Source organism: Vanessa tameamea, chromosome 24 (assembly GCF_037043105.1).
Source record: "Vanessa tameamea isolate UH-Manoa-2023 chromosome 24, ilVanTame1 primary haplotype, whole genome shotgun sequence".
Lineage (NCBI taxonomy): Eukaryota > Metazoa > Arthropoda > Insecta > Lepidoptera > Nymphalidae > Vanessa > Vanessa tameamea.
The window spans coordinates 8,230,512-8,257,693 of record NC_087332.1 but is presented as its reverse complement, the minus strand read 5'-3'; the positions used below and the strand labels follow the sequence as shown (position 1 = coordinate 8,257,693).

The 27,182-nt window shown below is 34.3% G+C and overlaps 2 protein-coding genes across 2 annotated transcripts in view; both read left to right on the top strand.

The window, feature by feature from the left end:
• Window positions 1-27,182, top strand: part of LOC113396031 (alpha-2Db adrenergic receptor) — a 467,800-nt gene that overhangs the window by 295,722 nt on the left and 144,896 nt on the right. The gene's annotated exons all lie outside the window — the stretch shown is intronic.
• On the top strand, window positions 23,716-25,276 carry LOC135194116 (putative nuclease HARBI1). Its single transcript, XM_064218795.1, has 4 exons — window positions 23,716-24,093; window positions 24,171-24,452; window positions 24,526-25,059; window positions 25,213-25,276. Exons 1-3 carry the CDS (start codon window positions 23,833-23,835, stop codon window positions 25,039-25,041), a joined length of 1,059 nt encoding a protein of 352 aa, XP_064074865.1. The 5' UTR covers window positions 23,716-23,832; the 3' UTR covers window positions 25,042-25,059; window positions 25,213-25,276.

Below are 27,182 nucleotides of genomic sequence, written 5' to 3'. Positions count from 1 at the left end.
AAGCTTTCTTCCTATGGACTTCCCGGGAAATTATGCAATTGGATTACCAGCTTTTATTTTATAAATCCCGGCAGCTGAATTTCACCTTCGCACATCTCGTCAAAATTCTAAATTTCACCCGCACCACCTAGATGTCCGAAAATCCACAACAGCGCGATTTTTAAGACATTTTCTACCTCGCACAACCACTCTGTGGAACCAGCTTTCGACGGCGGTTTTTCCGAACCGATACGACTTGGGAACCTTCAAAAAAATAGCGTACTGCTTCCTCAAAGGCCGGCAACGCACCTGCAACCCCCCTGGTGTTGCAGATGTCCATGGGCGGTGGTAATCACTTTCCATCAGGTGAGCCTCCTGCTCGTTTGCCCCCTATAACATAATATATAATATAACATAACCACGTATTTAAGAATAAAAAAACGTGTCCGGAAATTATTATTTTAATAATTTTAATGATTGAAAACTGTTTGCATATTAAATTAATAATATTTAGTGAATTCTGAGATGTTAAATTAGTCTGAAATATTTTTCCGGTCATAAATAGATGTTATATTGAGTAAAAGGAGAGTAAAAGCTCGGGCGTCCGCCGGTATCGACAGGCTTGCTCGAGCCGTCGAAACGATCGGACTTCCTCAACTTGGAATAAATCAAAGAAGAATATTTCCTGCGTTTAATTTCATATCTTCGAGGATGGATAGAACTTTCATTCGTGACGTCATGTTTTTTTAAAAACAAACTGGTACAAGCTACTTCGTCATATATTTAAGATATATTTCACTGCTGGGCTCTTCTATTTAAGAGAAGGTTTAAAGATTATTAAACCGTGTTGCTCGAATACAGGTGGGTAGTTAGAATGAGGGAGTCATTTGTGGCCGTTGTCGTGTCTGTGTAACTTCGAAATTCTGATTTTCTTTGCGAATAATCAGCTAGCCCCATGGGTAAAAACACAATAAGTTAAAAAACGGGGTTTTATATTTAAGAATAGTTTGGTACTACGTACTTTCAAATGACTGAGAAAATTAAGCTGGTACGACACAAAGATATAATTTGGAATTAGATATAGATATATTTGACATCGATAACATCATTAAATCTACCCGAAAAATGTACGTCGTCATAATCGTACTTTAATTTACGTCTTTTTGGGTCAAATAAAGTTAGCACACTTCTGTTTATGTCAGCCTTATAGTTAAGATTTATCAGCCCCAAAGGCTGAATAAGCAAATGATTTAGTTCTCTTGTTTTTTTTTATACGTTATACAATTTAACTAGATATATTTCACCAGTAACTTCAAAGTGACCTTAATTTTTAAAAAGAAGGTACTAGAACACTGTACATAAACGGCACTGCTAATAAATACTACGTAGTCAAGTAAAACCCTCATAAATAGATTAAACCTTAGCGTTTTTAGTTAAAATTCTGATATCCTTATAAATTATATGATAATACATCCCCATGGCCGCTCCGGTTTAATCTGATGTGGGTACTGAAACAAACAATGCTATTTCGTTAACATACATATATTCCGTTCCCTCTGACCTCTTGAGAGCGATTAGTTTTATTTATTGAGTGTGAATTTTAACTTTACGTGTGTAGATTTGTATGCTAGCTGCCTAACCAGACTTTCTACAAGTAATTTTTTTTTCTGTAGGAAATGATTATCTCGAATAAGATTTGCTTCAAACTGGCTCTAATCAAGGCAATCCAGGATTTCGACATACAGAAAAACTAAGTGAGTTGATGGGTACCGGGTACGCACTGGACGTGTAGATGCAACCGAGACGGGTTTTGAATACAGTGCTTCGAAAGCTAAGCTAGCCATTAACATGTAAGCCAAAACCCATATAAGATATACATAATATTCTGGAACAAAATACAGACCCAGTATAAAAAATCTGGAAAAACTTGGCCAGCGCGATTCAGGAACGCTTATTTATCAATTAGCGCCATCTGTTGATGGTGATTTAAACTTATGTATTTAACAGGCTATAGGGAAGAAGTATATTTGCATCCAACACATTTGTCTCGTTAAAACGCAAATTAATATACTTTTAATTTATGAAGTATATAATTTACATGCGTATATGTAGTATAATTTATTATTAGATATAGGAAATATTCCAACGAGTGTTGGCGCGCTTGGTTTTGCTCGTGTTTTAGGTGTTTATCGTCGGGTGGTAGGTTAGGTTAGATAAGATACTTTTGTATCTTATAAGTAGTGCTTCCAAAATTCATCATAATCCGGTCAGTAGTTTGGGCGTGAAAGTAACAGACAGACAGAGTTATTTTCGCTTTTATATTATTAGTATAAGTAATTGTCATGCTTTCATCTCATATGTATCTATTCTACCGATCATCAGGAAAGGAGAAGGGTTACCTAACATCTTCCCTAAAACTCGGACGAAGCGAGCGAAACCAGTTTGGAAAATAATTTAAGAGTACATTTTTAATAAAGTGATAAAAAATCCTCAAACATCTCGCCATCGTATTCGTATGTATTACAAACCCACGCCGATTGAAGATAGAATTCTTCGCGAAGGGAAACAGAAAAATTCTAAGAATAACAATAAAAATTGTTCACAGAACTCGCTTTATTGGATTTTTAGAAGACTTCGCCTTCGGTGTGAAACTATTGCGGAATTCTACACAACAAGTTATATGGTTTTAAGAGAATAGCTTCATCTCTTAGTGATTTTTTTTTTTATTATAGAGTCGCAGACTTACATTTTGGCCACCTGATGGTGGTCACCAACACCCACAAATATTGGCGTTGTAAGAAATATTAATCATTCCTTACATCCTATCCTAAACGGACCTAAGATGCTATGTGGCTGGTGTTCTCACACTTTAAACTAGAACACAATGTCTGATGGTACCTTTTTGCTCGCTGGAAAAATGCAATACGCGGTTCCGTAATGTGATGCGGGGGTATATGGGACTCGCCTATGCTCAAGATGACCAGTATATCGGAATACCCACTAAAAACCAGCGGACAGGGTCTCTTCGGGCGCCACGGGGTTTCGCATGCTACCGTAACGATGTTCGATGGTACCTCTCCAGACTCATTTTTTTATCATTTATTATTTTTAAACTTTAAACTTAGCAATACTACTAAATTATCAACAAGCTTTAATAAAATCACGTAAACTATATCGTTTCCCATTAGAAATTTTCTTTTGACTAATTGCTACGTTGGGTTTATCTAAGACAAACCTATCGCGTAACCCTTAAGGCTGCCTATCTTGAGGATACATGTAACCTATGAACTACGGTATTAGAATCCATTAAAATATCGAGTTTAAGATATGATTAATAACAGGAAATAATAATAATAAAAACATCAAAAGCGCAATGGTTTATGGAGTTTGCAATTAGGGAGTTGAAGCGTCAGTCAGTACACACTGCAGTATAAGGTTAATCCAAATGCAGTCATCAACCCTTTATGAAATCCCCTGTTCAAATTCTGAATAAACCAACACTCTTTCAATTTAAAGGCAAAATTTGTAAGAATATAACAGCAGCTTAAAAACATAATATTAATATCTCACAGTCAGTACTCAGTCTCCCCAAGGTGGGAAAAACTTTAACCCAGAAGTGGGAAACAACTGAATAAATACATTACACCATAAATATTGTAGGTACCCGTGGGAATATGACAAACATCTATTTAAACAGTATAAAAATAATTTCTATTCCCCGAATATTTACCAACGAAAACGTTTTAAAACAAATTTGCATATGCATTTAGATATGCAAATGTTCGAATGCATATGCAAAAATGCAAATTCAATGTAGACAAATTATGTTTCATGACATTTCTAGTATTATGAATTGTCTACACGTTTTTTTGTTAATTATAATATTGAATCCTTTCACCATTGTACCATCACGCAACCGCTTTTTTGTTCTGACTGAATTCATCGCCATTCAAAATATATTGAATCAATAAAGCGACAATTTGGGAAGTATGGCGAAGACATCCGCTAAAAAATGATTTTTGGATATTATCATTTTAAGTGAGAATAATATTTAAACGTACCAAGTCGAGACGGGCAGTTGTTGAAAATATAATTGGTAGCTCCAAAGAACTTTCATCAATTTTGATTACAAAATACAGACTGTAGTCTGGAAATTAAATCACGACTTGGCTCTGGGGAACTAATTTAATTTAAAAATTATTATGTTTAAAGTTATTAGTTAATATAGTCAAAAAATAAAAACAATACCACGTCTGTAGGCACTAAATGGGTCCCACCTTGGGCGCCAATACTTGTTAAGGATTCTTAAGATAGCTTAATCGAAATCATGTAAAATACTAAAATATTTAGTATATTTAAGTATTTAAGATATTTATTTATGATTTTAGACAAAGGGCAAAATACTAAACTGAGTATATACACACAAAAATAAATAACGAGTCTACAAATCATGTTCCCGTGGAATAATGGCAAGAATGCGTGCAATAAAACCCCTGACAGATAGACAGACATATGACAAGATTACTGGAAGCTAATAAATAATTCTGTAGCACGAAACGCCCTCTTTCTACTTCTCAGAAAATTACGCTGATTACGTATATTGTAAAGATTGATACAATGTTTGTTGTTCAACAATGGCGAAAAGGGGAATCCGAGGGGGAAAGTACAAGTATAAATATACAATATAATGTAGGATACTTCCTAATTCATGAAACTCCCAAAAAGTAAAGTAAAATTAATTTAATAATATAATTAATTAATATATAGTATATTGGAAGGAATAAAGACAAATATCCAATTATGACCTTGAATTGTTATGACGTCATCGGTCGAGATGCAATACATTTTGATCAATATGGATTGGTGAAAAAGGGTGGTTTTTAAGAATGATACTAGTAGTTAGGTGGAATAATATTATATTATATATAAAGATATATTAATTAAGAACTGTTTGTGGTGGATAATTTAACACAACTATTTGCAAATCATATGAAATATTAAAATCTATAGTTTGATAATTTTGCACCTTCCGCCATTGGAATATGTCATAAGAAGCAGAATAAGCCGGTCATCTTACTAAGTAGCGATCTCATCTGGACAAGCTTATGGGCTATAAGCTAAATTATTATATACTTCATAAAAATATTACATACATTTATTTAAAAGTCTTAACTGCCGATCATCTTTCCACCTGTAGCCCTTCCTCGCGGTCAACTTAGATAATAAAAAGGGACTTATCGATATTTATTGTTACTTACCATATTGGTAGTAATTCTCAAGACACTATTAATATAACATATGTACGCATTAAGTAAGTATTCAGACAGGAATAGTACGATAAAACTTAATTACATAATCATTTTTTTTCTTATTACTTATATACTTCGTATTCGATATTACCAATAAAAGTTGCCATAAGTTCGATAAGTAATTAATAAACTCTGAATTAGTTAAAGGCGACGTGTTTTGTGTGTTCTGAGCGTGTTATGTCACTAAAACTCTCCTAAATGGAGAAATGGAGGAGAATGGATCCCCGAATGGTTTAGATTAGTCACGATAGGCGACGATCGGGTTCCAGGATGTATTTAAATAAATAAATTAATAAATATTGGACAACATCACATACATTACTCTGATCCCAATGTAAGTAGCTAAAGCACTTGTGTTATGGAAATCAGAAGTAACGACGGTACCACAAACACCCAGACCCAAGACAACATAGAAAACTAATGAACTTTTTCTACATCGACTCGGCCGGGGATCGAACCCGGGACCTCTGAGTGGCGTACCCATGAAAACCGGTGTACACACTACTCGACCACGGAGGTCGTCAAATTTATATTTGACATTATATTTGACAACCAAACGGATTCCACGTAGTAAAGATATAAGTGTATTATATTTTTATATTTGCTATATCTGCGCAGGTGACCACATATGCTCGATCACCATTTTCCTATTAAAATTCATGACCACTCAAACTCAAACTACTGCAAACTTTGTTTTAGATGAATGAGTCGTAACCACTCTGCCATCTCGGCTCATATAAATTTAAATAGTTTTTTTCTTTTTAAATAACTATGTTTTTTTTATATTGATCAATAATCAGCCTATAGTTTTATCAATGATTTGTCAAATATACATATATTTCTAGAAGTCAATGAAACATTGCAACGAAACCACTATGAAAAACTAAGCCAACCGGGTTATTCTTTTAGAACTCATTTCGTATCTCACTCGTGTTACCCACCATAAGCTGATGATGATTGATATTATGTACTAGAGATTTGCAAACAGAGAATAAACAATTTTCAATATCGATATCGATAATATCATCGCTGAACACCTGAGTCCCAATCCTACTAACAAATTGACAGTTTATCGTGATCGAATCGAAACATAAGCGTTGCCGTTCAGCCGTTCTCCTATTCAAAAAACCCTACGACACCGTTGCCGTCAAAGTTGGATCATAATACACATTGTAACCTATAATTAAAAAGAACTGGTCCTCGGTACGATTGAGTTAAGGTTAACTTTTGTGTGGAATAATCAAAGTTAGATCGGAATAGAATCGGAAGCGTATTCTAACATTACCGTTATAAGTTTCTTTTTGTTATTATATGATTAGTGGTCATTACCGCGCATAGACAACGGCACTGTCAGAAATATCAACTATTTTTTATATCACCAATGCGCCACCAAACTTGGGTACTAAGATGTTATGTCCTTTGTACTTGTATGTTGTTGTACACTGGCTCACCCTTCAAACCGGAACACAACAATACTGAGTACTGGTATTTAGCGGTAGAATGCCCGATGAGTGGGTGGTACCTGCCCGGACAGGATTGCAGAAAGCTCTACCACCAAGTAACAAGATAATAGAATTACTATTAATAATAGTAAACATTTCACTTCGCTAGAAAACGTCAAATCGTCAAACCAAAACGTCTGCAACGTATTTTCCCCTATAATTCGCTTTCAAACCCTCCTACTTTCTTCATCATTCTTCTTCCTTTAATTCTTCCTTCATCCTTTTTTATCTCCCTGGGAATACGCCTTCAGGCATTATCCTCGCTTTAATACGGGTTTGTAACCGATCAGTAAATACTCGTTAAAACCACTAAAATACCCACTAATAAATTCGAGGGGCATCAGGTAATCGTTGGCGCATAATACCGTAACTACCCAGACTGGTACATCCCCAGTTTGGCACGGTCTAACAGTTCCTATAGCTTTAATATATTAATATAGTTTAATACATTCCTAATACACCGAAAAATTATGTAGTCATTAGATAAATATGGAAACTATAAATAAACCAATGTGACCTGCGATAAGTTAACCATTTACACTCAACGAGCAGATAATTACCTGATCGAACTTATAGTTAAAAATAGTTACGAAGAACATTCTCGAACAAATAAACTGTTTTCGTGCAAATAAAAATATTTTATAGTAAACATGTTCCACCAAATAAAGCATCACCTTCACAGGAGATTATTATAAATGTCTACATGATTTCAACTGAACCAATTAAAAACAAACTTTTAAAATTTTAAAAAGAGCGAATCAGCGATTGTTTTCAGCTCTTTTAAACAACTTTGAAGATAACTGCGTTTAATCAACCAAAGTGTTTATGGATAAAGACTTTGTTTAAGCCGGTTAGACACTGATTGTTATTCGCTATATAGTATAGCAACACTATGTTTTTGTAAATGTGGTGAGAGGGACGATGCCAGAAAATATTCAAAAATATCCATTGGAAAATAGAAAATAAACATACAAAGATTAGGAACGTTAAGATAAGAAAGTTTGTATGGTTTTTTTTTTCAATGTAAATATATTGCTAATAATATCTACGAAACGGTAGTTTGACAGTCAATTTGGTTGCGGTTTCAAACTCAGGCAAGCACCACTGAATTTTCACGTGCTTAATTTGTGTTTATAATTCATCTCGTCCTCGGCGGTGAAGGAAAACCTCGTGAGGACATCTCCATGTGTTTAATTTCAACGAAATTCTGCCACATATGTATCCACCAAATTGGAGCAGCATGGTGGAATACACTCCAAACCTTCCCCTCAAAGGGGGAGGAGGCCTTAACCTAGCAATGATGATTTTAACTCTGAATGTAAAGGCTGGACACAACGAACGCTGTGACAAATGTCTCAGATAACGTTTCTTCCACACTGACCAAAGTATTGCTCGAGACTCATGAACATAAACTATGTCTTTTAGTCAAGACTTATTTATATAAAATAATTTATCGCATCCCATCGTACTATATCTCCAATGGTCGATATGTCCGGTTACTTAAGGAAGCCTTGAAAGTTAGAAAACTCGAATCCGGAGTTTAATTGTGATTAGAAAACTTCTGTGTTTGTTTGGATTTAATAAAGCGAATGTCTAGACTTGACGTTATATAATTAATTTAAATAAGAATTCGATTTGGTTTTCAAGGCTACTTTTTGTTTCCTTCAAGATTTGTCCTCGAGCTAAATACATTCTTCTATGTTGGCTAATTATTTGAAATTACTTTTAATCCTATTAATGCCTTATTAACTTAATGACATTTTAAAATGACAGATTGTAATACAGCGCACGGCCTACACCGTTGGGTCAAACAGAATGATTTTTTTCATAGAAATTCCTTGTGGAAGGTATACGAGAACTAAGAGAAGATTTTAAGTAAATAAAATGTCGTGTTAAATGGAGTATGAAAATTTTATGAAAATTCGTAATTTTTAATAACAGTCTGATGTTTGTCAAGATGTGAGTAAAAGACAGTTTTTAAACGATTAAAATTCATGATCTAAAACGGGGAAATTGGGGATGAGAGTATAGATAATATAGACTTCATTGAAGAATTTGAACAATCAATATCGTTATTTAGGCTTTTTTATATATGATTTTTATTTATTTATTATATATCATATAGATGTGACGACTGCAGTTTCCATCGAGTGAGCCTTCTGCTCGTTACGCTTCGCCCGTGGACATTTTCAACGGCTTGCAGGTAGCGTTGCCGGCCTTTAAGGCATTTATTACAATTATGTGTAGGCTCTTTTCTTGTAGGTTCCCAAGTCGAATAAGTTCGAAAAAACCGCCCGCAAAATCTGGTTCGAAAGAGTGGTCTTGTGTGGCAAAAAATGTCTTCAAAATTGCGCTGTTGTGGATTTTTGGACATCTAGATGGTAAGGATGAAACTTCGAATCTCGACGCGATGTCCAAAAGGGAAATTCAGCAGCCGGGTCAATCCAACAATTTTTCGGAACATTTCTCGTTAAAAATGCTATAGGAGATTCAGATTGATCCAATATCTCTACGCAAGATCAAACATCTCTACGCAAAAGGCTTAATTAATAATTTTAGTAAAAGATCAAAGTTAATACTGGTGTTTTAAAAAAAAAATACGATTCGCACGCCACCTATTTGGTAATCACCTGGTCGGTCTAGTTCATTCACTTGCTAGCCTAGATGAATGTAGACACTGAAGAACCGGGTAAAAGTCACAAAATTAAAATATACTTCATCATAATAACCATTTACAAGATCTTCGAAATTGATTGACTAGAATTGATATTACACAATTTTTATAATGTAAAGCTACCACATGTTCTAAATATTGATCCAAAGACAAATTGTGCAATAATTTACAAATCACTAACTGTGCTAAACAGAAAGAGAAGTTTATTTGAAATTACACACATTGATAATACCAAATATAAAAGGAAACATGAAATAATTGACTGAACCCATGAATTAAAAATTACTCGACAAATAAGAGTTCATGTCATCCAATTAAGTTTAAGAGTTAAAAGATAAAAAAAATAAAAAAATACAAATTAATAAATTCTGCGCAATAAGTGTTCATATTAAAATCATAGCTTAAAATCTGATCACGGTAATCGATCAGTGCCGATCTTTCTGAGTTGAATAACATAATCATTAAAAAAAAAAGATGGCTGACTCACACACCCATCGTGTTGTGGCATCCGCTTGGATATAAATCTACTAGAAGGATCAATATTTTAGCTCGATATTATTTAAAGAAAATGTTTTGGAATTATTTGTTAAATAATTTTTTTAAAAATAAGGCAAATCAATAATAAACGTAACTTAGTTATTCAGTATATATATGTTGTTTTTTGTATATATATATACTAATATTATAAATGCGATAGTCACTTTTTCTGTCTATCTGTCTGTCTGTCTGTTGCTCTATAACGGCTTAACCACTGAACCGAATATGATGGAATATAATACGAAGCCAGTTTGAGCTCCAAGAAAGAACATAGTCTACTTTTTATAACAACAACACCTACAGCCCGAGCTAAGCTGCAAGCGACCACTAATAATATTATAAAACAAAGCGACCTCCACTATCAGGTCTGTATTTCTGTCTCTACTTATCTATCTGAATAAGATAGCTAGACCTGAACTTAAAAAAAAATAGATAGTATTATCTTACATTAGCAGCCTGTAAATTTCTCACTGCTGGGCTAAGGCCTCCTCTCCCTTTGAGGAGAAGGTTTGGAGCATATTCTACCATGCTGCTCCAATGCAGGTTGGTGGAACACACATGTGGCACAATTTCGTTGAAATTAGACACATGCAGGTTTCCTCACGATGTTTTCCTTCACCGCCGAGCACGATATGAATTATAAAGACAAATTTAACACATGAAAATTCAATGGTGCATGCTTGGGTTTGAACTCGAAATCATCGGTTAAGATGCACGCGTTCTAACCACTGGGCCATCTCGGCTCTCAATTATCTTACAGTTTTTATTAATTGGTGAAGTGATCTATGAAAACAATTTAAATTATGGTTTTTGATCTTTATTAAGCCAATATAACTGATTCATTTGGACCTTTTTTTAAAATATAATACAAGCTATCGTGCTAATTACCTTCGTAATTGATCAGGTACCGGTCTTGCTCGAAAGAGTGATCAAAAATTTGACCTTCTAAATAGACCAACAACGGTCCAATCGCGGACATAGTTTAAATTAAATTATTTTCAAAAATTAAATGTCTAAGATTAGGTTTTTTTCGGTCATATAAAAATACACCATCAAATTTAATTGTATGTGTATTATTTTTAATTTTTAAAGACAAGGTCATTAAATCACCCCATTTAAATTGATATTAAAGTGTACAGGTTAGCCTTAGGTTAAGTCGTGTTACAGAGTCATCTGGTTTTAAGTGGTTTCACCGCCTTAAAGACAATATGGCGTTGTTAGTAACATTAAACATTCCTTACATCAACAATGAGACACCGACCTTTGTAGCTAAGAGGATGTCCTTTGTGCCTGTAATTTCACTGGCTTACTCACCCTTAAAACTGGAATGCAACAATACTATTATTGTTTACCGGTAGAATATTGAGTGGGTGGTACTTATCTAAAAGAGCTTGCACAAAGCCCAGATAAGCAAAATGCACTCATGTTTCAAAACACGGGAATACAGAGTACTAATATTTGATGTTAGACTTACGGAGCTTGCGCAATATACCATAGGATATTCTGATCTAAATGTTTAAATCCAAAGCAATTCCTTATCCAAGCTCATATCGATGTATTAAAATGTCCAAGTCACGTCCCTTCGTTGTACATCCACGTGATATGCGTCAGGTAGGATACGGTAATCCATCACGAGCAAAAATAGGGACGGCAGATTTTGGAATCATTTATAAAATATGTAAAGTAAATTGTCATATAACATTCCATAAAAAGGTGCGTGTATTGCATATGTACGCGTATGAGTATTTCCACTTCTTAGGCGTATTTAAAAGGGTTTTTTTATATGTATGCCAATAATTAATTAAAATAAAAATATGATTATGATGTATTTTAATTTCATCGTTTTCACTTCTAGTTAAATATCCACTTTCAAATGTCAACATCCAAAATTTAAATTTATGAAATAAAATAAACATTGTAAAGTAAGATGACGTGTCAAGTTGTCTATTTCGAGTGACTTGGCACTTAATTGGCGATTTGACGTCGTCATCGTATTGTTCTCGTGTCACCCTGTGCGCGCACAATAAAAATTCACTCTCATAAAAAAAATTATAACGTTACCAAATGATCCTGAGCCGAGATGGCCCAGTGGTTATAACGCGTGCACCTTAACCGACGATTTCGAGTTCAAGCACCACTGAATTTTCATGTGCTTAATTTGTGTTTATAATTCATCTCGTGCTCGGCGGTGAAGGAAAACGTCGTGACGAAACCTGCATGTGTCTAATTTTAACGAAATTCTGCCACATGTGTATTCCACCAACCCGCATTGGAGCAGCGTGGTGGGATATGCTACAAACCTTCTCCTCAAAGGGTGAGGAGGCCTAAGCCCAGCAGTGGAAAATTTACAGGCTGTCAATGCAAAAAAAATAAATAATTAAGTATAACTTGAAAAAATTGTATCCTAGCAAACACAAGTATCTTATTTAAAGATTTAATAACAAAACAAATAAGTTACAACTATTTACAGCTTCAGAAGTTAAACTCTATAATTTATTCGATAACAATAAATCCTATAAACTTATATTTGGCAACCCTAATCTGAGTGTCATTCCCTAAAGGATTATACGGTACAGATTTGATTCGTTTATGATTATTGACTGTGATTCCCTTATCCTATGGTTCGGGGATTCACCGAACTCCTTTGATAGCATTGAATGGCCGGGATTACGCAATTAGCGTTGTAAAGGCTTATTTATGGCCAAACGTTTGATTGAGATAGATATATACGTATCAGAAATTATTAGAAGATTATTGTACGTGATATGTTATGTGAGACGATTTGTGATTTGAGATCATTTACAATAATATTCACTAGGAAATTCGGAGTCGTTTTTCTGTATTGCCTAACCGGAAATACTTATAATCCAATAAACATAAAAGTACTATTATAATGCAGCTAGTTTCGAAAATGGTTTTAGTATATAATATTATTACTAGAGCCGAGATGGCCCAGTAGTTGGAACGCGTGCATCTTAACCGATGACTTCGGGTTCAAACCCAGGCAAGCACCACTGAATTTCATGTGCTTAATTTGTGTTTATAATTCATCTGCTCGGCGTTGAAGCCGTTGAACCTCCAAACGAACTTCAAAACTCTTCCTTCAATTCTCTGCTTCTCTGAGCTTCTTGTTATTTATAATAACAAATCTATTTCTTGTTTTTGTTTGACGACCTTTAGTATTACCAAAATGTTTTTTTTTTAAATATTTGATAACATTACTCTGATCCCAATGTAAGTAGCTAAAGCACTTGTGTTATGAAAAATCGGAAGTAACGGCAGTACCACAAACACCCAGACCCAAGACAATATAGAAAATTAATGAATTTTTTCTACATCGACTCGGCCGGGAATCGAACCCGGGTCCTCGGAGTGGCGTACCCATGAAAACCGGTGTACACACTACTCGACCACGGAGGTCGTCAAAATAAGAAATATTTTATATAGATATAGAAAATATATGTCTTCCTTGAATCTTCAAAAATGATTACAGACGAATTTTCACTTAGGCAATCACTAGTTAAAATTAATGTAAAACTTCCACCGGTTCGGAATAAAGATTCCGTCGAGTAATACTTAGTTTTTGCCGCCAATTAACTATGTAAGGTTAATTGATTAAATAGGATACGTTAATCTCTACTAATATTATAAATGTGAAAGTAACTCTGTCTGTCTGTCTGTCGCTCTTTCACTGCCAAACCAATGAACCGAATTTGACGAAATTCGGTATGAAGCAAACTTGAACTCCAAGGAAGACATAGGTATTTTTGCCCTACGTATAACAACCAACCCCTAAAACGCGAGCGGAGCTGCGGGTGTCAACTAGTATTATACATACTTAGTGTTGTTGGGTTCCAGTTTGACGAGTTGTGTTCAAGGTTGGTGGCGTATAGGCGATGTAAGGAATGTTTCTTATATCAGTGATGGTAACAACTTCTCATCAGGTGGACCAAAAGCCCGTACTATCATTAAAAAAAATCTGGTTCAAAATCCGCACAACAATTTTATAATAAGATTTAAAAAATGAAATAACATATTCCCTTGACTGTAAAAGGAAATTTCTGATTGACCCGATTCGATTCCTCTGACCAAATTTGGTTGGAAGTTGGTAAGTGTTTGCTGAACAAGTTTTGAACCCTTACATTAAGTTAAGTCAAGTTAAGTATAACACAACATGCAATTTGGCTTGAGTCAAGTTAGACTTGATTCACGGCCAGTTCGGTTCCAAGTTTGTTTTAAAGTTAGTTAGAAGCTTATTGAATATTTTTAACCAACTTCAAAACACATGAAGTTTTTATATTTTTGCCATACGTTTATTCGTGTAGTGTAACGAACTACCCTTCTTTTATCCTATAAATATTATCACCCATTCCTTGGCTCGTGTTCTTCAAGAGTGTAAAGATCAAAGTAGAGCACCTAAGAAGAAAGAGCCTTCGAGAGTGTTCTCATCGTAATAAACTTAACTCTCATGCGTACAATTCGTAATTGAAGTTGACATCGCATTAACAGCCTGTAAATTTCCCACTGCTGGGCTAAGGCCTCCTCTCCGTTCGAGGAGAAGGTTTCGAGCATATTCCACCACGCTGCTCCAATGCGGGTTGGTGGAAGTACTGAAGTTTACTTTATTACTCAATTTGTATGTATGCTTACTTATAGAAGAGCTGAAGTCAACAAAGAGAATGAATATTTTCTTGATTAACAAATTAATATTATATTATAAATTTTATATATGTGTATAGAAGCGAAATACCTCCCACTGATTAATCACAAATTCACAGAAACCATAACACCTACAAACTTGAAATTTGGCAGGTAGGTTCTTTATAGGGTGTAGACTTCCATTAAGAAAGTCCTCTAAATGGGTAAAGCATTGGTTGGAAATTTATGTTTTATAAATTTCGAGGCGAGCCGCAGGTTCAGCTAGTTAATTTATAAAAGTAACAACTCGCAACCGTCCCACTGCTGGGCTTGGCTTCCCTTTTGAGGTGGTTTGAGTGGTTCCCTGCGCTGGTTGGTGAATATAGATTTTTTTTTATTAAGTTTGATAGAAAGATAGATAGAATTTAATTTATCCACAGATTATGTTAAATCATTTAAAAGCAAACACTACATGCCAATTAAACTATTAAATACTATTGTATGCTGCGACAACAAAAGTGAAAAAAAAATACAAAACAAAATACGAAGAAAATATATAAACATTAAATATTTTTAATCATCCATTTTAATATCAAACATCAAATTGAAAGACGAAAATAAAGATACCACTTCAAACTACGGCGTAAAAATCTCTCTTACTCTATTTTTAAATTTATAATTTTTTTTATCATATTCAAAAGTTATTGATGTAAGGAGTTAGATATTAAATCGACCCATACTACAGTAATATGCTATGGTAGAAGATCATTTGATTAGAAGAAATTTACTCTAATGGTATTCTGGTCTAGTTACATAATTAATATATAGACTTTTTTTATAAGTGGTCACCACCGCCCATAGACAATGGCGCTGTAAGAAATATAAACCATTCCTTACATCACAAATGCGATGATTGCGGGTTCAAACCACTGAATTTTCATGTGCTTAATTTGTGTTTATAATTCATCTCGTGCTCGGCGGTGAAGGAAAACATCGTGAGGAAACCTGCATATGTGTGCAATGTGTAACCCACCTAATTTCAACGAAATTCTGCCACATGTGCAACCACCAACCTGCATTGGAGCAGCGTGGTCGAATATGCTCCAAACCTTCTCCTCAAAGGGAGAGGTGATTTGCAGGCTGTTAATGTTAAACCCACAAATAGATTAAGCGCTCGAAATGGACTGGCTATGTGACGAAACACTAATATCAGGGATAAGGGAACAGGCTTTACACTATAGTTTATATGCGTTTGAAATAGTTTAAAAGGTTTATAAGATAGTCATAGTCAAAGTCAAAGTCAAAAATCTTTATTCAATATAGAAGTGTTTACACTTGCTTATTGATTGTCAAAAATCTACCACCGGTTCGGAATTTAGCACCTCGGACCTGAGAAGAACCGGCGAAAGAAACTCAACGGGATATATATATATATATTTTTTAACCCTTTTCCATGTACAATGATAATTACATTTTAGTTATTTGAAGCAGCTACTCGTCCTAGCTTCGCACGGAAAAAATGCTGTATTTATAGCGGGCATGTAAATATTAATATTGATCGCAAGGAAGTACACTTTACTGTATGTAAATAATCAATAAAATCAACAAACAATTGAAATAAACTAATAAGGCGGAAGAGTGGACGCCATAGTTGATTCCCCGTGCGTACTGACTCGACTCTCTCAAACTTCCCGGTAACGATCACGGGCTGGCAGTTGACGCACTCGCCGCGGGCGACTTTCTGATTCGGTCAGAAATCCGTCCGCTATATTAAAGATTTGTATTAAACGAAACGTATAAACGAAATTGATATGTTCTTTCTCTCTCTTTCGCTCCGTCTCGTTCTATTGTATATGTTTTTATATGATATTATTTAAACTCACTTTTTGTTTTTGTTTTAATTCAGACGATTTAAAAAAAAAAAAATTAATAATTACTTTGGTTGTATTTAATACGATCAAAGCAACTTGATTCTAATTGTATGCCCCACGACTCCTCTCTTTTTTTTTTAATGGGAGCTTCGCTTGCTTACGTGGAACGAATCCAAAAAGTCTTATCACAACCGGGTAAATAGTCTAGGAACGCAAAGAAAATAAACAGACGAACATTAATAGATCAAGAAAGAAGGTTGACTATATCCCGGATATGTTACAATTTTCACTAACTTTTTAAATATTTTTGGTTGCCATTATTTCGATACGATTTAAATTGAATCGTACGTTAATGCTGTTATGTCAGAAATCTGTCGTCTACAAATGTGCGAATTCAACTTAACGACGACCTCCGTGGTCGAGTAGTGTATACACCGGTTTTCATGGGTACGCCACTCCGAGGTGAATTATTGCTATTAAACATATATTTATTCGAAAGATAAAAAAATAAGGCTCAGCGGAATGATACCTTGTAATTATTACAATAAAAAAAAGGAATTTCAAAATATACGTGATTGATTTTGAAGTTTCACATGACGCGCGTTATCATTCAATGTCCGTAATGTCGTGTGTAAGAAGGTAAACTATGAATATTTTATTTTATTGAATATAATATATTATTACACATACCATGTAAAAATTTTACCTTTTTGCAATTCTTCTCAATATAAACTTTAGCTATGTATTATTTTCTACCCGAACTGCTATATTGATAACTAGTTATCGTATGCTAAAATATATAATTTTTTTTATTTGGTCACAATTATCCGTGCCCTTAGTGCTGAAAGCTGCTCGTCCGACCATTTAACTCCCTTAACGTTGAAATGTCTAAAAATACTTTCGTAGCTAATCGTTAGTGTGGACTGTCTATCAAAGGTAAACCAATTCAAACTAGACTAAACCAGTTCAAACTAGTCCACATATATTTTAAACATATTTACACAAAATGATACCAAATTAATAATATCGTGAAGAAATCTTTCATCTACTGCTGTAAATCGTGATAAAAAATAAATATCATTTAGCTCAGGAAGAGAGCATTTATCTTCAATAAAATATATGTCACGTCGAAATACGTGCGGAGTCCAGACGATTTTTATAGTTTCCCTTCACTCGCTTAAAAATAAATAAAACGCCATTTCTACCTCAGAAATAGTTAAAATAAATGGAGAAAATACCAAACCCAATGCAACAATTTTGTTTCATATATATTTTTACGTTTGAAAATGAATTTTTCACAATTACAAAATGTTTTAAAAAGTGTTAAAGTAACCAAAAAATTTAATTAAAACTGATTCGTAGGTTTAACTTCTTGCATCAAGCATTCTCGCTTTGGGCCACGGCAATAATAACTCGTATAAACGAAAAGTTCGCTTGAGTATATATTGTGGTACAATCTACAAGCAACGAATGATATCAAAACTCAAACAATCTTACAGAAAATGCTATTGGCTACACGGAACCTTACCATATCTCTGATTGGATAAACAAGCTTAGAGCTTAGCGTAGTCATTTGTTTTATTTCATTGAAAAGTCAAACGAAAATTATATTACTGTTGGTAAGATTTGGACGACAATATAAGGCTGAATTTGACAACCACCGTCAAACGATGGTGGTCTACGATCATATGCCAATCACGAAACAATTACTAGGCCTCATATAGAGCCTTGATCTAGTACGTCTGGTATCCAATAATAACTTTATTTGATTGAAGGGCTTTGTGCAAGACCGTCTGGGTAGCACTGAAGCATCAATACATTGTTGGGCTCCAGTTTGAAAGATGAGTGAACCAGTGTAACTACAAGGGAAATAATAGCTTGGTTCTCAAGGTTCGTGACGCATTGGAGATGTAAGGAATTGTTAAAATTTTTGACTGTGCATATCTATAGGCGGTATTGACCACTTACCATCAGCTCCATTGGTTCGACCTATTTCATGAAAAAAAATGCCCAAAGATGCACATTGCACATGCCTCGAGAAAATTGAAATTACCTTTTCAGGATGTCTCTCTCGGACTCTACTAAAAACAGTATTCAACGCTAGACAGATGTCAGTTGCTATCAAATAGTATCGTCACCGATCGCAATAAGACATTTAAGTCGTGTTTTTTCGTTCAGCTTACGCTGCCTTCTTGTGTACGTGCTTTTTCATCGACCACCTTCCTTCACTTCTGTGCTTACGTGAGATGTTTTAATTTGGAATAAATTTCAATGGTGTGTGATGTAGCGGAACTGCACCCACAAAACCTTAAAATTAAAATATATTTTTTAACATTCAATTATTTAACTTTTAATTTAACATAGAAATATAAGAAATTTGTTTGCTAAGATTTCAATAATTTTGTCGCACTTTTCGACGTAACCTATCTCTGTATTCCTGCCACCATCATTGTAAAACCTTTGCCAATAAGTTTGCACAAAACGCAACCTCTATATAATGAGTACAGTCAGCCTCAAAAACACGTGTTACCCTAAAAACACCCATTGTAATATCCCCAGTTTTTGTATGAAAATAGTTTGTCTATTCACAGCACCAGAACTTTCCATATAAAAAGCATTATTGATACCTTTGTACCTTTACTATTTACTAGTTGTCGACAGCGGTTTCACTCGCGTTTTAGGGATTGGTCATCAGGTGTATTCTTCCTGGGTTTTCAAGCTTGCTTAATACCAAGTTTCACCGAATTCGTTTAGTGGTTTGGCCGTGAAAGAGCAACGGACAGACAGACTTACTTCGGCATTTATAATCAAATCAAAATACTCTTTATTGTACACCAGTAAACACATATTTTAGTCACGTTTAAGAAAGATGCACAAGATGCGGCCTTATCGCTAAAACAGCGATCTCTTCCAGGCAGGGTAGGGTAGGTTAGGGTAGAGGAAAGAAACAGATATTGAAAGAGGTAGGGAACAAGGCAGATATAAACATAATATATGACCTAACATTACAATTAAATAATAATATATTTAAAATAAAATAATCTACAGTACCTGATATCTAACATGCATACATTTATATGTATGGATCTAATCAGATATAAGTTATATATAAAATTAAACTAAAATTCTGGCTGAAATATACAACATTAACTTGCAAGATAGTATTGTTTAAGGATGCTTTTAAATGAAGCAAGTGATTGCGCCGCCATCCTGCGGCACGCCAGCAGTTATAGGATATATAATATTTGTAGATAAGTTATACAAAGACTGAGGTTCAGATGATGATAATAGGCAGTCTGAGAAATATTAACTATACCCAATAACCAAATTTTTTTTTTTTTATTTATTTATTTCTTATAAAAAGTTTTTACAACAAAAAAATTATATCCTTTGTGTCTGTAGTTTCTCTGTATCTGAATACCGCAATACAAATTATTGTTATCTGGCCGTAGAATAAATGATGAGTGAGATCAGATGGGCTTGTACAAATCCTTTCAGCATAACAGCAACTGAATACATATATTAAGGTATTCCGCTGTAAATCTATTTGTATGTTGAGTCAGTCACACATATGCATTGAATCGTGACAGTAATTTATACGAGAATACATTTTTGAATGATAAAAAGTGTTGTATTTGTGACGTTTGATTATGTAATGATTACATTTAGAAACGTCACGAATTTTAAATTCCAAGACTTTATAATTGCAATAAATTTCAAATATAAATCCTTAAAACTCGAGCTCTTATAGCTTAAGCCGGAAGTCAGGTTGAAATTAATTAAAGCTGGCAGAGTAATTAGTAATTAGGTATTACGATTAGCTTCGGGCTAGAAACGAGTCTAACGGACAGCCTGTCTGAATGCACTTGGTTCTTGTGCCTAGACTTTGTGTTATGGAATAATGGCGTCTGCGGCTACGTTTGTGTAATTCTCATTAACTTCGGATTAATTCGGGCTTTGTGTATCGAATATGTTATTCAGTATTTTAGAACAAACAAACAAATATAAATATATATTATGTATAGAATATTAGAACGAATATTGTGTATCGGAAAACACTAGAAGCAATCGTATTGTAGTTTACAAAATTGATTGTCTAAAGTCCTTAAAAATACTTGCAATTATCACATAATCTCATACTGCTTGAAACTATACTGTTCTGAAAAATCCCATGGACTTTATCAACTAATAAGGTCCATAACATTTTTCAGAACAAAATAAGTCATTTACGATATGGATTTTGGTTCTGTAGCATCATACAGAGCAGATACAACCCCCTTATCGTGTATAGTTTTCGTTTTCGAATCAAATTTCCAAGCAATCGTTATGCCAATTTAGTAAAAGCAGCTCTATATTTTATACCGTCTCGGTAATGTTCGTATATATGATATAAGCCGATGCACAATATTTATTTTTTCTGAAGTACTGTACTGTATTTTATAACGTCATAGTAAAATAATGTCTCCTAGGAGTTCATAATATTTACTCACTTTACTATGATAGAGTTTTCAGCACAACACGTCAGTCATTGAAAATTTACCGAATAAGGTCTTACCTAATATAACCGTATGTGCAGTCTGCCAGAATTGTGTACTGCCTTTGTCTTTAATAGAAGTTAAAGAAGAGATCGCTGTTTATTACGAGTATAGATAAACTAAAAATGAAAAAAAATAAATTAAAAAGCTCTGTGTTTTTTTTAAAGTGTAAATTATTTCAATTAAACTCAATTTAGTTTCACATCTGCGAGACGTACCGTGATGACTACATTTTTTATTGAATAGATTAAGAAAATACATTGGCTCCCACTGTTGAGAAAAGTCCTTCTATTAATTCTTCGAAGTCCATCCGTTTACAGTCAATTAACCAATCAACACGTCTACACTTTCCTATTTATGAAAACAAAAACAAAATAAATACTGAAAGGGTTATACGATATCAAACTGTCCCATTATTCTGCAACATCATATAATATCATATAAGCTATCGAATAAACAATTCCGTTTAGAAAATAAATTGGCTCGGAGCTTACTCGGATAACGTGCCTTTTTTGGATTCATAGGCTATGTTAGGTGTTGGTTTTTAATCCGTATCATTGTTGAAAAATATTAAATTACTTTTTTTTACGAACTGTCAGTCTGATAAATTAATATTTTGGTCTCCCTATTTATATATATTCTGTATATATATATTATTAAGCATACAAATGTTATATAATTTTAATAAAAATACTTACTGCTTTAGTAATTAGCTTATGATCCTTCTGATTTAAAAATTACATGTCATTAGATTATTCCGTAAAGTCTCAGTAATAGCCTCAATGTGTGTGCCAGTGTTTATATGCCGTGCCTGGAACATGTAGAGCCGTTAGTCCTAAGCCTGAACTCGAATCGTGTCGTGCGAAGTGTCGTCGCATCGTATTATGAGAATATAGGATACATTAATGGTGTACTTGTATTTGCGCACTGTACCATTTCCTGTGCAGACTATTCCGACCAGATTAGCCTCCGTGCAGAAAATGGTCATATGTCGTTTATGGTCATATATCATATTATCACGATCATTAGAATCCATGCCGTTTTTTTACGCAGCGGAAACCTTCAAAAGGGTTCTTTAATCCCTCCTGTTGGATTTGTACCAACTGAAGCCACTGCGATAGCCGTCTTTGGCTCGGTTCAGAGAGCCTGCGGGATCGTGTTAATATAATGGCCGACCCCTTACGGCCGTAAGGTTTAACGTAACGTTTCATACATATTATACGGCCGGATACATATTTCAACTAATAAACCACTTAGTAATGGCCAACCAAAGAATAAAAATAACATATAGAGATTACTTACTTGGTGGTATATTGTATTATTTACTTGGTTATAGAGCTTAGTTCTAGCCAATCTGGGTAGGTACCACCCACTCGTCATATATTTTGCAAACAGTAATACTTCGTGGTATTGTGTTCTGGTGTCAAGGATGAGCCAAGGTAACTATAAGCACAAGGGACAACTTATCGAATTATATCGAATTGGCAGTGTAAGGAATGGTTAATATTTCGAACCATTTGCCCGTCCACCTCACTATTTTACAACAATATATATATTAGGCGGTCTAATCGCTTAAATAGAGATATTTTCACAAACTTTGCATAGACAGCTTGAAGTTGATTAAAGCTGTAAGGATGTGTTATAAACTCTACATCAATAATTATTAAAATAAAAACCACATAGACAACATTAAATAAGTCAATCTCACTCTCATTTTATACCACGAAGTTTCCAATATAAGCAATTTCCTCACAAGGTGATATTTTCTGATAAATCACCTATAAACGTGCTTTCACGGCTAAAATGCACGTAACTTTGTATTCATAGCTTTGGAAGTTTTAAATTTAGAACGTATCGAATTCATTAATCACAGTTCCGACGAATCACAAACGAATAAGTTATTAATAAATAATAAATAAATATTGGACAACATCACATACATTACTCTGATCCCAATGTAAGTAGCTAAAGCACTTGTGTTATGGAAAATCAGAAGTAACGACGGCACCACAAACACCCAGACCCAAGACAACATAGAAAACTAATGAACTTTTTCTACATCGACTCGGCCGGGAATCGAACCCGAGACCTCGGAGTGGCGTACCCATGAAAACCGGTGTACACACCACTCGACCACGGAGGTCGTCAAAAGTTATTTAAACAATGTTACGTGTTTATATTTGAAACGTCAAATCTTAAGGGACAAATTTAATTGAAATATCTTTTGTTTTCGATATGATACTTAAGGTAGATACCAATAGTCAAATCAAGCAACCCTTTTAATTGTTGTGTTCCGTTCCTACACGCACAATGGGCATAACATCTTAATTTTCAATATTTGCAGCGCGTTGGCAATGGAAGGAATGGTACCTACCATCAGATGATCCATTTGACAGTCTATATAAAAAAAGATTTCTGAAAATACTAGTGGAGTGTTAGTTAAGTTTCTTGTCGGCTCTTCTCGGTAGAACTTATTTTAAAACAATCTTGTAAAACATTAACGGTCTTATTCATAATGAGTTATCGGAGGTTTAAAACATCGCTAAAAGTAGATTGTCAAAAAGTGTTATTCATAATCGTTCGATAACACTAAAACGTTCGATAAATCTCCGATAAAGTGTCTTTGATTTATACAAGCTAAGACCCTACTATAAACCTTCGATAAACGTATATTAGCAAGAAACATGGCCGACTTTGATCAGTTGACGTTTGCAATGACATTTGATTTCTAATACATATCCGACATTGCAATTTTTGTTGAAATAAATCTTACGTATTTTCCTAAATATGCAAGCATTACAAGCCCTGGAAAGTATTGCGGTCGTTGAAAATGATGTCATTAATCGGCGCAGAAAAGTGTATCGGTCAAGAGGGAATCCATTTTCTTTGGACGATGAAGAATTCCGGAAACGATATCGGTTCTCAAAAAAAACGGCTACTTTTATTATAAATTTAGTCCGGGAAGACTTGAAGCTGAGCGCTAAAGGTTGTGGTACCTCACCAGAGTTGCAAGTATTGACGGCAATAAGATGTTGGGGACGTCGTGAGGTATGCGAACTTATACATAATGTTCATCCTTTTCATTATTAATGTTTCTTTACTCGTTTTAAAATGTGTTTTTTTAGGTTCAAGAAGATGCTGGAGACCTTCATGGATTATCTCAAGCTACTACTAGCCGTATATGCAACAGGGTGGCGCGGGCGCTAGCACGACATTCATCAGAGTTTATAAAGATGCCTACATCTCTTGCAGAAGAACAGAAGCTGATGATGGAATTCCGCCAAATAAGGAACTTCCCATCGATAATTGGCTGCATTGATTGTACCCATATTAAAATAAAAAAGCATGGTGGTGATTTAGCCCAATATTATATTAATAGAAAGGGTTATTACTCTCTCAATGTTCAGGTACGTATGTTAATGATTATACTAAGGAAGTTTTTCTTTTATGTTATAAAATCTAAAGTCAGGATTGTTGTAGGTGACCTGTGATGCTAGTCTGCGCATCAGAGACATAGTTGCAAGGTGGCGAGGAAGCACTCATGATGCACGGATATTTAACGAATCCGTCCTTAGAGAACGCTTTGAAGCAGGGGAGTTTAGAGGAAGATTGCTAGGTGACTCTGGATACAGACTAGAGCCATATTTGTTTACTCCGATATTAAATCCACATAACCATGCTGAACAAAATTATAATGAGGCACATATTGCAACAAGAAATGTTGTAGAACGTTGTTTTGGTGTATGGAAACAGCGCTTTCAATGCCTGCTCCATGGCATGCCAATGAAATTTGGCAATGTTAAAACTACTATTGTGGCACTTGCAGTTTTGCACAATATTGCAATTGTATATAAAGATACAAATGTGGTGGAGGACAATTGTGAGCCCAGTACAGAAGAGCTACCAGAACAGCCCAGTAACATGGACTCGAACCATAGGCGAGGTAGAAATGCTGCAATCTTGCAAGCTTTTATTGCAAGGCACTTCGATGAATAAACTTCTCCTCGCTTGCAGGTAAATGCTTAAAAAAAACAAAATAAGATTTATATTTAAAAATTTAATTGCCCATTTTTTTTTATAATATTCTATTTTGTTTTTTAACAATTTTGCCTCTAACTTTAAATTATCTGTTTTAATTTTTTCATTTTCAATTTGTATTTTGTGCAGTTCCCTCCTGCATTCCATTTCACAAGCAGCAATTAGTTCTGCAGGTGAACCAACTTGACTTGTGGTACTGAAACACTGCAATAAGAGAACATAAACATTGAATGCTAAGTTCAATATTACAACATCTTTTTCTTGATATGAAACTACTTTTATATAACTTTTTCTTAATTTTTCTAGGTTTTGAACCCAGAGAGTTTGGAGATGGTGGATCCAATACTGGTGAGCTTGAAGGCTTTGGCGGAAGTGGTGCCTCTGCATTATCTACATTAATACTTATCTGAAAATATGTAAATGTTTTAATAAATAATAATTCGTGTATATTAATACTTGTTGATTTGCAGGATGTTGATTTTTGTTGGTTGCAGGGAGGATATATTATATATAATAACTTTGTATTTTAAAATGTTGAAAAAGAGTAACTACTGAGTTTCTTGCCGGTTCTTCTCAGTTGAATCTACATTCCGAACCGGTGGTAGCTTTACTTAATATAGTTTGTAAAATCACATTTCAAAAATAGTTGTACAAGCTTACTTGAATAAAATATTTTATTGATTTTGATTTTATTAAACTTATACATTAACATAAATTGTTTTGTTTTCTTTTCCAAACTCATTCTAAAACAAATATGACTAAATCAATTGATTCCACTACTACATCCATAATAAACATTTTTGAATTACACTTACCATATCATTTAATTTTGAAGAAGTGGAGGGATGTAACATGCACTTTCAGTGCATTAGAGTTCGTGTCGGTGTTCTTATTTTCAATAGCACGAACTCTCTCCTTCACCAGATCTTTTAAAATAATCTTAAGAAGCAAAAACAGTAAATGTTACAAATGCATGCGTGAAAATTACAGTGCAAAATTGTAGACTTGCAAATATAATAAAACTGTTACACTAACCTTATCTTCTTCTACCCAATTTTCACTTCTCAAAGATGCATTTTTTTTAAATTCGTATCTGTCCACAAATTAAAAACTCGTTGAAACTATTTTCTACCATTCACATTTTACCATTTTTTTACCGAATGGCAATATTATGTACAATAACGGCATTATAGTTATCGGAGGTTTATCGAACGATTATGAATAAAGATTTTTATCGAACGTTTGATAGGCTTAAATGACGTTTTAACTAATATAGGTTTATACCTTCGATAAGTGTTTCATTATGAATAAGACCGTAAGACGCTAAAACGATTTGACGTATTTTATACATAATTTAAGAAGCCTTTTGTTATATCTATGACGTTGTGTTTTTTCATACATATTATATTAACTAATTCTTTTGTTTTCTTCGCAGGTAATATTGAAAGAAAGCTTAGAAATAAATGTAAGTAAAATAAATTATTCAATGCGTATTATAAATATATGATATTCACAGGCCCGTCTGAGTACTCATCCATTAATAATTCTAACGTTAAACAGCAACAATTGTATAGCTGTATTCCAATCGAGCCGAGATAGCCCAGTGGTTAACGCGTGCATCTTAACCGATAATTTCGGGTTCAGACCCAGTCAAGCACCACTGAATTTTTGTATGCTTAATTTGTGTTTATAATTCATCTCGTGCTCGGCGGTGAAGGAAAACATCGTGAGGAAACCTGCATGTGTCTAATTTCAACGAAATTCTACCACATGTGTATCCTATTATATAATAGAGGAGGCCTTAGCCCAGCAGTGGAAAATTTACAGGCTGTTAATGTTAAAAAAAAATACAATCGAAAGTTTGAGTGAGCCAGAATAAATACAGGTTCAAGATATACATGAATTTTCATGGTTAGCGAGACAGTAGTATTTAAAATGAATAAGTATTTTACAATACTGTAGTCGGAGTGACGTAGAGTCAGGTACGGTAGCTTTAGGTTGCTTAGCTTAAGGTAGCTTTAGGTAGAGTAACTATTATTTTTATGGCATTGGTTTGCGGACGCGCATATGGGCCACCTGATGGTAAGTGGTCACCACCG